The sequence below is a fragment of the Anser brachyrhynchus genome (genome assembly GCF_964034855.1).
Source record: "Anser brachyrhynchus genome assembly, chromosome: 1".
Lineage (NCBI taxonomy): Eukaryota > Metazoa > Chordata > Aves > Anseriformes > Anatidae > Anser > Anser brachyrhynchus.
In genome coordinates, this window is record NC_137694.1 from 15,387,959 (window position 1) to 15,400,424 (window position 12,466).

At 36.0% G+C, this 12,466-nt stretch overlaps 1 protein-coding gene across 1 annotated transcript in view; it reads right to left on the reverse strand.

Annotated features, from left to right (window-relative positions):
- The window catches only part of COG5 (component of oligomeric golgi complex 5), a 186,631-nt gene that overhangs the window by 45,148 nt on the left and 129,017 nt on the right, over positions 1 to 12,466 (reverse strand). Inside the window, exons 11-14 of the mRNA XM_080582393.1 lie at positions 6,786 to 6,867; positions 4,284 to 4,488; positions 3,068 to 3,229; positions 1,107 to 1,206 (exon numbers count right to left, since the gene is read on the reverse strand). Coding sequence (XP_080438519.1) covers positions 1,107 to 1,206; positions 3,068 to 3,229; positions 4,284 to 4,488; positions 6,786 to 6,867 — 549 coding nt within the window. The remainder of the gene's footprint in view (positions 1 to 1,106; positions 1,207 to 3,067; positions 3,230 to 4,283; positions 4,489 to 6,785; positions 6,868 to 12,466) is intronic.

A 12,466-nucleotide genomic window follows, 5' to 3' on the forward strand; every position in this document is an offset into this window, starting at 1 on the left:
CTGATACATACGTCACTATTTGACTCTACATTTCAAGATAAATACAGATGCAAGATTCTTTTTCTTTTTTTTTTTTCTCTCTCATGATGACTCCTGCCAACCTGAGCAAACTTCACTCCAAAATTATGACACCATGATTTGATATCTTCCAACACAATTCATCCAACAGACATGCTAAACAAAGAATTTGCTATTGAGTTTCACATTTTAAAGCTATTCAGTGACAGCAGGTGTCTAAAAGTTAAACAGAATCCATACTAACTTAACTACTGCAATGTTTTGTAGCCAACTGTTGAAAAAAAATTGTTAGTGAGTACCTCTGTCTTTAAATGAGCCATATAGTAAAGGAATGTAACCAGAGTCTGAGTTTGTTCTCAGAATTAACATTGTTTAAGAGAAAATATTGTTCACAAATACAAGTCATTAGTAATTTCTTGAGGGTCTCCATATTGCACGAAAGCAACTTTCATCTTTTCATAATAAAAGTATTAATATTTTAGCAACAGACTTCACAAGAAAATTGTTGATATTAAAAAATATTTTTTCATATGATGACATTCATTGTACTACCCATTGGCGTCTTGGGAATCCCTCCCCCTTCCTCTGTTCAATTTAACATTAAATAACAGTGCATGGCGAATGACTGGAAGCATTTGAGAAGTGCAAACAAATCAAAGGTCAGGTAAATATATGGCAAATGATAAATATACAGAAAAAATGCCTAAATTCTGTTGTAAGTAGTGCAAAAAATATATTTCAATAGTCCAGATTCGAATACCATAAAGACAATATATCATGTAACCAATGGACTATCCAATGGTAGTAAATATTAAACTGGATTGAACTGTCTTGATTTTACTTAAAGACAACTAGACTTTTTTTTTTTTAATTAATATGGCAATTTCAAGTTATACACACAAATTGTATTGCTATCAATAGACTGTGTTTATGTGAAGGCAGAATTTAACTGAAAAGATTTCCAAGTGGAAAGCTAATTCAAAGGTTTTGTCTCTCTAGGTTGCATTACTGTTCTGTTGTAAATCTACAAAAAAAGTGAACATTTTACATAGAAAGGCAGAATTTTTTAGAAATTTAAAATTACTTACAAGCTGTTCAGATTTTACACCATAGAGCTGAATGGTCTTTGCCACGTTTTTTGCAACAGCTAAACTGAGGTCTGGATCAACAGCAGCCACATTTAGCTCACTGGAAGCAAAGATTACAAATTTTAATTAACAACTTAGCAGCGCTGCATTTGATTGATAAGAAATTAACTATTAATACTTAGTTATGTGGCATGTCAATTTAGAGAGAGTAACATATAACCAAGTCTTTCTAAGCACTGTAATTCAGTTTACAATTTAACAAGTCATTTGGGAATTTTATGTTCAGAGTGTTCCTATTCTGGTAAAAATGAGCAAAGTTTAGGAATGACACTTCAGTATGAAATCGCTATTAGTAAGCCATTCAAAAATATTGACTGCAATTAACTACATTCAAGCTTTGGCAGCAGCCTTCAAACATTACAGGTGAATACGTAGTCATTCAACTCTGGAATTACACGAGCTGTGGAGAAATACCCAGGGGATGCCTGAGCTTGACACAACTAATAAGCTGTGTTTTAGGCAATACTACGCAGTAACAAAGGCCCCAAAGGAATGACAGGGAACAAACGGAAGAAGGAAAATACTTCTAAATCACTTGCAGTATTGCTCATACATGGAACTCCACGGATCTCCTTCAGCTGGGGCTGCATTCATGAATGCTCTACTGAGAATACAGACAAGCACAAGGACCATCCCAAGGGATCACAGTGCTGCTAGTGATGAGATTAGTCTCTCCCAAGAACTGGAGAGAAATGAGGGATGTCCTTCTTTGAGAGTTCTGCAGGGCCCCAAACATCATTAGCTAGAGGTCACTTCGTAAAACTCAGCTGAAGCTTACTAATTTTCATGTCATAGACTCATAGAATGATTTGGGTTGGAAGAGACCTTAAAGACCACCCAGTTCCAACCCCCTGCCATGGGCAGGGACACCTCCCACCAGTCCAGGTTGCCCAAAGCCCCATCCAGCCTGGCCTTGAGCACCTCCAGGGATGGGGCAGCCACAGCTTCTCTGGGCAGCCTGTGCCAGGGCCTCACCACCCTCTGAGTGAAGAATTTCTTCCTTATACCTAATCTAAACCTACCCTTTTTTAGTTTAAAACCATTACCCTTTGTCCTGTCATTTGTCCTGTTAGAGTCCCTTCCCATCTTTCTGTAGGTCCCTTTTAAGTATTGGAAGGCCACAATAAGGTCTCCCCAGAGCCTTCTCTTCTCTAGACTAAATAGCCCAAACTTCCTCAGCCCTTCTTCATAGGAGAGGTGATGTCCTCTGGACTCGCTCTAACAGGCCTACATCTTTCTTATGCTGTGTGTTCCAGAGCTGAATGTCGTTTTCCCTTCTCCTCTGCAAGAAGGAAAACAACATCAGTAGCCACACAGATAGGCATCTTCTGGGCATTTGTGACTCCCAGCCACAAGTACAGTGTCAGCATTTAATATTACCCAAATATACTCACCCACATTCACAGTATGAATACTGCCCATCATTTTCAGGCTGTACTAAACAGACTAGTCCTTACCAAAACTTTATGAATGCAAATATACATCGGTAATTCAAGCATCTCATTTTATAAATTCCACATGGCATAATTGTGTTCAGCTAGTATCTTGCTGTTTCATTCTAAGAGATTATTTACCTCAGGGATTATCATTTGCAGCCAAGCAAGTATCATTTTACTGTTGACACAGTCAGAATAATTAAGATACCAGATATTGACAATAGGTTTAAAATTTCTCTTCCTCGTATTTTGTAATCTTGAACAGTAAAACTTGAGTGAATATTACAGTTGTTCCAGAACAACAAAATACAGAAGATAAACACTGACTTAATTTTTACACTATTAAGTTTTAAAATTAAAGAGTAACCAACCTTTTACTGCTAACAAAATCTTATTTCTGAAATCGTGATATACAAGAAAAAACACGTTGAAGATTACGTTTTGCAATGTATTATATGTGCATACCTGGCTATAGTTTTAATGATGCTGTCAAGCTCATCGGAAGAAGGAGGATTCCGACCTCCAGGAGGGAAGACAAGATTGATGGGATCAAAGAGTCGAGATAAGGATTTTGACAAATAAGCAGCTTCATATTGTTGCAGTGAATCTTTCAAGGCCTTTTCTGGGCTGTGGTTATAAGACAAAATTATGACATTCTAAATTCAAATACACAGTAGCATCAAATCTTTCCAGACCATATAAACTTTGCAGTATCCAACATGTTTCTTTTTTCTACTCTCTAAATACATATACTTGAAAAGATTTGAATACTGAATAGCTTGCTTTTCACATGAATCATGTAACTGGTCAGGCAGCTATTCTGTGTAGTTCAGTAGAGTTCCTAGCCCTTTCAGTAAGACCCATGTGGAATCCCTAATTCAAGATGTTCTCGAGACAAACAGTTGTAAAAACATCAACAGAATAACTATTGCAATCAAAGACATTTTTGTATTCCAGTGTTTCATTAGAAGATATTTGTGATCAATGGTATACTTAAAAAAAAATACAACAAATCTCTCCTGGTATATGCATGTTTATAAAAAGCTTCAGATAGAAAGACCCATCTTAAAATTACCAAGTTCCAGTCCTTAGTATTTATATTGGTGAAAGTGATTAAGTAGTAGTTTTCTCAAATATTTTCTCTCATTGTCAGAAAAGTTTGATGAACTTTTTCCTTTGTCTAGAAATCCTAATAGACTTGATAAGCCTGTTTCAGTTTGATCTTTCTGGTCTCTACCACTCACATCATGTTTTCCTAATGATATATAAACATATAGATAGTGAGTCATAACAAACAGAACATATGTCACACTCCAATGATTGTGGTATCATTAAAATAAAGCTACTATTAGTATCTTATAGCAATAGCAATATATATAAAACTGAATTTTGATAATCCCAATTTTTCTTTTGCTAAAGAAACAAAAAAAAAAACTGGTTTCAAAGTAATATTACTAAGCACTTTGTGAAATACAAGACAATCCAACACTGTTAATTATGTAATCTAATGAAAAACCCACAGCTCTAAAATAGTATCAAAACAATAAACACAAGAGGCCAAAAAAAGCCTTTAAAATGTTCCTGCTATGACAAGTTGATTAACACCAAGCTTTTAAAAATACTGTTTTCTTGCAAGATGCCAAGCTTTACATTGTACTGCATTAGAGTTCATAATACATACTCATAATCTTGTTTTTTTTGCATGAATATGTCCTGTGTATCTTCTTCCATTTGTTGCAGTTCAGCAAAGAGATCAGTACTTCCGCTTGTGTTAAAATTCCTCTGGATATTCTGACTGTATTGTTGCAGTCGCTTCCACAAGTCATTATAAAGCCTCAGTAATTTAGGGTATTCTCCTTCAAAAGCTTGTTTCAAAAACATAGAGGCTGCAAAATAAAGCAGTAATTAGTAATGCACATTACCAAGTTCAAACTAATTTATTTGATTTATATGAATAACCTGTATCCCTGCATTTAAGTCAACAAATGATATGTAATGTCATTCTCTCTAATACTACTAATGTAATATTTATAATTAATTTCAGAGTGGTATGAGCTATCACGTTAAATGCAGTTGACAACAATATGTGTCTAAATCTCCAGTAACAAAACTCCGTAGTTCAAAGACTGGACACGGAAAACTTATTTTGTGTATTAAATATACTAATTATGGTCATGAAATGGTTGGTAACAAACTTAATTATTAGTATTATTATTCATTTAAGTGTGATTAGAACTCACTAAACAAAGCTTTTCTAACAATAGCTTGGCAGCAGAAGAAATACGCTGCCGTGCAACTTTCAAGATACTCAGAAGAGACAAAGACAATGCCTATGAGCCCAGCTCTACAAAATCTGATGACGGAAGCACATGCTTTTACACACACCTCTTAAAATAAGGTACCTAAAATATAATTCCTAAACTTGTCAAATAAAGCCATGACAAAGCCAGCAGAAAAATCAACGTTATCTTCAGCCTTGAAAGGCTTGCTGAAAGTAACAGGAAATGAAACAAACATTCAACTGTTTTCGAGACTGATGGTAATCTTGATCTAACATCACTCATACTTTATGGATTTCCCCATTACATTAGGAGATTAACACTGTTCCATTCATTCATAAGTTTTCCAGGTTCTGGACCTCTGCCCCATTTCACCCAGCCTATCTTTTCAACTCAAGTATATTCTTATTTCGAATACTGGAGGATTCACATTTATTATCATACACAGAGTTATTTTAGGTCATAAAATGATGTTTATAAAGCTGTCCCAGCCTCACAGAAGCAGATATTGATCTATTAGCATGTCCTGTAAACTGGCATGAATTCATATTTTTATTCTATTTTTCTGATATTGATCTTCCTCTAATCTATAAGATCTCAAGGTCGATGACTCATATCAGTGAATTCAATCACTTAGAATTTACATGTTAAGAAGGAACATTTTTATACAGATGTGCCATTAAAAAAAAAAAGTCTACTTGCTGTGAGTAGTTTCCCCAAAAATCAGATGTGGCAAACTAAAAACAGCACTCAGTTTAAAAATCCAAATGCTCTCTCCAAACGTTGATATGAAAAATCATTAAAAATCACAAGTAATAAAATATTTCTGAATAGCTGTCAAAGTACTGCTGACAAAATGTAAGAGTTACCTTACTTCTGAGATGTTGATTGATCCCATTAACTGATGTCACAATTTTACAGTCTTAAAACGCTGTGCTGAAAACAGTTAGCACATGTTCTGTGTGAACATGAGATCCCTGGTATGTATATACTGCTGTTAAAGTATGCCTAAGGCAAACAGTAAAATTAATATGTTTTAACACAAGATGAATATATTTTCTTTTGGGATCATCTAGTTACTTAGCAACCACTGAAAATGAATCAAACAGCTACTTCCTCAAAATTATACTGCTGCCTTATAGCAGGGCAAGACGAAATTTTGAAGGGCCAGTGCAATAGCTGAGATCACAAAGATAAATGCAAACCTTATGTCTTTTGTACATGCAAAAGATTAACTTTATACTCTGTATACAAACATGAAAGATGTATTTGTGAAAGCACCAAGCTCATCTGGTTTTATGATCCAACTGCATGCTGCATTAATATGACAACAGTTTTATAACATGATTTTTATTTAATACTGCCTGGTTGCATCTGCTAGTTATTTACTACACTTGTGCTGAATATTGCGTATAATCAGAACACTAACCATTTATCTAGACAAGACAGAATTTTAACAAAACTCAGCTCCTGTTTATAAAGTATCAAAAAGTGGCTAAAAACAGACTAATACTGATGAACGTTCAACAACGGAGGTGTGTATGAACTGCTTTTTAAAATCAAATTACTATTTATGATTTTGGCCAACCCATCCGCTTTGGAAAAAATAATGTACCATTCCAAATCTTCTTGCTTACACATACAGTTGCAAACACATATTGTTTTTTTTTGATTGATTACTACTAATTAATTAAACAGAAAACTTTTTTTTTCCTGAAAACTTGATCTCAGTTTAGGAAGACCACCCTGTTTGATTATAAAACCATAACTATTTAAATTCACAGATCAAGCACTGAATGAACCACTGATATAGTTTTAGTAGAGGAGATAATGAACAAATAGTTTATGGAAATGAGAGACTCAAAATATCTACAAAACACAAATCATTTATACCAAATACTTACAGTCTGTTGCTGACTGAAACTGAGAGGAGAGAGTCTGAGTTACTGCAGTCCAGAATTTGTACAAAATATCAGACTGGCCATCCTGATAGCAAGGGAGAAAAGAAAAGAAAGTTTCAAAGCAAATCCTTTTCAAATAATCTTAAACATTGCAAATGTTTCCATCACGGCTCTTCTACCACCATTGAGAATGAAAACTATGAAGTCTGAGAAGTTTTCCCCGAGTTTAAAGCTAGAGAAAATACTTGAGAAAACAAAAATAAAAGCTTCAGTCATCTCTCAAACGGCATCTTTTCCCTCATATCTGAGTGAAACACTGCCACAGGAAATGCATAGATTTTTCGGAGTGAGGTATGAGTGTAGAAAGAAATAGTATACTTTGGGAACTGTGTTAGAAAATCTCTTCATATCGCAATGACCTTCTCATTCAGTGGGAGTTCTCATGTTGGCTAAATCACAGCAATTATTGTCACTGGCAGTACGACACGCTTATAGATGCTGATCAGGGACCAGAAGCAGTCCATGCTGCTCTGTTTGACACCGAACTGCAAAAGAATTTCCAGTTTCAAAACCCATACAAAACAAGGAAATACGGTGAACCTCACAGTTGACTCCTCACCACCTTGTGTCAAGGCTTGCCGCCAGAAGTGGAAACAAGGTAGTGTACTCTTGCAGAAAAGACATGCATGAAACAGCAGGCTGTTCAGTTACTCCTCTCAACATCTTGCACTCAAAGCTCAAACCAAGCATTAAAGCATGATCTTGCTTCCCCTCTTTTGCTCTCTTCCTGTCTTTATGCTTGAGGTAGAAAAATCTGCAAGACCTGATGGTGGGTAACCTATCCTACCCACCTGTTAAGACACTTGGGAGGCCATCCAGGGTTTTAGAGTCAGAGAATCACAGAATGGTTTGGGTTGGAAGGGTCGTTGAAGACCACCCAGTTCCAACCCCCTGCCACGGGCAGAGACACCTCCCACTAAATGAGGTTGCCCAAAGCCCCATCCAGCCTGGCCTTGAGCACCTCCTGAGAGGGGAAAGCTCAGAATGTTTTTCTTGATTGCATGGTATATATAAGCAACATATTGACCCTACTGTATAAATAAAACAACTTGACCAAATCACTAAGGATACTAAGGATTATCAGCAAAACGTTTTCAGTAAAACACCCAGCAATGAAAAGCAAAATACCCATCAATGCTTACGGCTGTCAGCAATTACACGGATTTTAGGTTGGCACTTGGCTGTTTCTATTATGGTTGGACTTGATGATCTTAGAGGTCTTTTCCAACCTAAATGATTCTATGATTCTATCCCAACTCAATCTGAAACACCACGGTTTTTAAACCAAAGCACAATATTCACAGATAAAGATGAGTTTAAGCAAAGGACTCAACACTGAAATCACTGTCAAAGAGGATGCACTGTCAATGCATTTTCTCAGCTTTCCTTTTGGTGCTGCCAATGACTTCACTATGAGAAAAATAGAAAAACAATAAAACTAAACTAAACAACTAGTTTTTCTTAATAATACAAGCTCTTTCAAATACAAAAGTCTAGCTAGTCCAAAATGAATTACTTAAAACAACAACGTTATAAAGAAAGCACTCTATTCACTTGCATAGGCACTAACACAGAAAGCAATACGGGTGTTTAAAATGCCCTGCACTAACAGGGAACCACTGCATTGAATCTGAAGATCTGGTCATTGAAAAATTGCAAGTTCAAGCTCAAGTTTTCAGTTCAAAAACTATTATCTTAAAGAATTGATATAAAGCCTGCAAATCAGTCAAAGGTACACTTTTTTTTTTTTTAAATCAGATTGTAAGTCAGAATGTTTTCACAAATTCTGAGATTAGACACATAATTCATCCAACCCTACCCCTTATCTCTAAAGATATCCAAAGAACAATAAAATCTGTGGGGCAGAACTAAGAGAGAACATCTTTTATCCTGTTGGGTAACCAGGGGAAAAGGGAGTCATACCTGTAAAATGTATGAGAATTAACACAGAAAACTAAAATCAACAGGAATGATGGGATCTCATTTGTGACTGCTTGAGGACACCTATGGATTTAGAAACCAAAGTAAACCCATTTTATAGCTATGCTTGTATTTTCTGTAAAATTGTAGTTGATTTTCATATATGGGGAAAATAAAATTATAATATTAGACAGTGATTCAGGAGGTATACTGCATAAAAAGTCTTTTTGGGGGTAAATTTATTACGATAGCATAAATGTGAAACCACTCAGCTCTTCATTTCACAGTTTCACATTTGAAATATGAAAATTACTATAAAACAAATGGCCTTTCACATAAACTATAAAGTAAAGTAATTAGCTTTCATATTCTCTATCCCAACCTGGAACACTGTTTGCCTTTTCAGCATAGTAACTCAATTCAATTTCAAAATAATCTAATGGATGTAGAAAAAGACTTATAGAGCACCTTCAAACAACTTTCTTTCATTACTGTAATCACCATCTACACCTCTGTCATAGTCTCAGCAGAAAATACAATGATTAAATGGTCTTGAACACAAACTTGCTTGCAGTCCCTCCACATTTCTATCTTAATTGTGATTCAGCACTGACAAATAACAGCAACATAAACCTGACATTTCTGGTTTTTTTTTGTGAAAATATATAACATTTGTACATAGCCACACATACATATGTATAAACTCAGACATATATACCTATGTACTCATGTAAACATTTGCATAGCAGCCACGACTGTACCAGTTAAACCTCTGCCCATTAGCGTGTTTCTTCTGACCCGGGCAAATGGTGTTCATTTACTCAGAATTTCATAATGATCTAGGCCCTCATGGCTTGGCTATCCAACTGTAATTTGCAGGAGGAGAAACAGAGGGGAAAAGTGCATGGAAAATTCAAACATTTTATACTGATTGACTACTCAGTCAAAAATGTTTAGGGAAAAAAATGATTAATGTCACAGTTTTGGAACAATTGAAAACATTATCTAGGGAGTTACTGCTGGTTGCTTCTATAATGTGAGGTAGGATGTTTCACTTTGTCCAGTGTTGAGATGCAGTCACGCTAGAGGTGAAATACAGCTGGTGGTGAAATGTAGTACACAAAAGACCACGTAAGAGTTTGTGGCAGGAACTAGAAAACACTGTTGCCTACGCAAACACCAAGGGGTATTTAAGTGGGTGGACTGTAGTTACCGAAATTGGAACACAGCAAGGCATTAGATATTCCTGCTGGAGTAAAGAGTGCCATATGCAACCATGAGCATCCAGAAACCATTTATTTATTTTGTTTAAACCTGTAATTTCTTTGCTTACACATCACCTCAATATATTATTTTCTTAAATACTTTTAGGTACCTCGCTGCTTATTTCTTAAAGAAAGTACTCTAACAGAGATTACTTCTGTGCTGTAGATCACAATGGAAATTATAATTTAACTATTAAAAATATAATGTGCAATCCCATTTGTTGATAATCAATATTAGAAAAGGGGACACACACACACACACACACAAAAAAAAAGAGTATCAAAAGGAGTGTTTTTCTCCAGCTTAGCAGAAAAATTGAAGAAATTTCCCTCTCCTTGTACTGGACAACTTCAAGGAGTTAGAAAGATTGGCAGGATGAAGGTGGAAGAGTAAAGGGCAGCGCTGCTTGCCTGGAATGTACACAGCAGATCTATTGACACATCGTAATGGTAAGTTTGTAAGTCTTCCCCTCTGCTTCATACAGCACTGTGAGCAATGTCCCAACAGAATCAGAAAGGAACAGCTCTTCTGGACTTTTCACTTTCAGAAGCTGTAATCTAGCTGAAATTGCATTCTTGTCATCTTTACTTTTGTAGTATGTAAGCAAGGGTCCTGGTCCTCCACTATACTATACTTATACCAAATGTCCTCACTGGTAGACAACGTATGGGAGCATTGGATACACTTAAATGAGTCATCTATTATGTAGAAAGGATACTTTTTGATTCAGCTTTGTCTTGTATCTATACTTGGCGCCTAGCAGACTAACTTCCACTACTCAGTAAACACACTACCTCATCACTAGCTTAAAAAGAACTGCTTCTGCAATTAAACAGCTTTTTGCAGCGTATCATCATATTTTTGTAGCAGAACCCAAAATGATGTGCTAATATTTTTATCAAGTAACGTTCTGAGACTTTAAACTGGGAATTTTCCATTTCTCTTGCTTCTGAAAAGTATATGAAACTGAAAGAAGTTACAGACACACACACTCCCAATAAAAATGCTTGCTTTAAAATCTAGTCACAAGCAGATTAACATCTTGTGATACAATCCCTTGTAGCAGGAGCAGCTGACAAGATGAGTAATGAACTGCATCCGATTATCTTTTCAGCTCTGTGGCAATCATCTTCCATCAGCTTCCTATTCCATAACCAATAGCACTGGAAAAAGGTCACCATTCTCTCACATTCCACCCCCAACAGCGGATATGTTTAATAATGCAGAAAACACACAAACCTTTGGAAGTTGAGGTCTAGCCAGAAAGTCCAACATTACAGTTACCTGGGGCAAAACTGTTTCAGGTGTACATTGCATAGTATACCCCAAAAAATAAATAATTTGAAGTCTTTCTGAAGGAAGTTATTACACCTTAGCATAAAATACAATCCTGTATCCTCTTTTCATGCAATACGTTCCTTCTTCAACAAAAAGAGCCTTAACTGTGATTGATGGTACCTAATACTCAAGACAGGCAAGATTCAGGTTGGCAGATACATATTTGCCCTTTACAGAACACAACTGAATGAAATCTATGAACATTAATTTCAACCAACTGTAGAACTACAATGGCAAAACAGGATTTTTTCCCCCAAACCAGATCCTTTATTTCGATCTCTCAGTAGCAAGAATCTGCACAGAAATCAGAGTTTGCACCATTGCAAAAGGGTTGGGAAGTTAAGATCAGCCACAGAACTGGCTATTTTTTTCATAGAAATCTACTGTGAAAATGCTCCTATATCTCAACTGCACTTACATAAACTAATAATCTACCAACTCATGCTGGGAATCAAAAAAATTGTCACTGCTCTTGCTGTGCCCAGTGACCACTATGTTCTCCAGAAGTGAAGCGGTTGAGGAGACACTCAATTTAGTAGCCTCTATGCAAGTTTGTGCGTAGCGCAAGGCAGTTTAGGTCTTGTCTTCCTCTTGTCAATTCTTTCTTGTCAGAAATAAACTGGACTGCCCATTAACATCAACTAGAGCAACCCTCTGCCATTCTGACCTACTGCACAGCTGGCCAGAACCAGGGAAATAAAGATGCTTTTGAAAAATATATGAAATGTAAACACGAGCTACTTTTGAAAATGTTATTCCTAGGAAATCCACTTGCATCTGTATAGAGTGAAATAGAAAAATACATCAGATTCCACTCTGACCCATCCAGTACAATTTTTCCATTTTTCATACCGTTTAAAAATTATGTATTCAGTCACACACACTGTTCACATAGGAATTACTTGCTTATGGAAATTACACACATAAATCAGACAAAATATGTCCATCAGGCTAGACCACAAATGGCAATGAATTTTCTCAGCAGTAGGGCTCACTACATGAACTGGACAAAAATCATTAGTGTAAGCCGTAATTCAACAAAGTTTACCCTTATTAGAATAATACATGCAAGGCAGTTTGTTAGGCTTCCATTGTGTTTC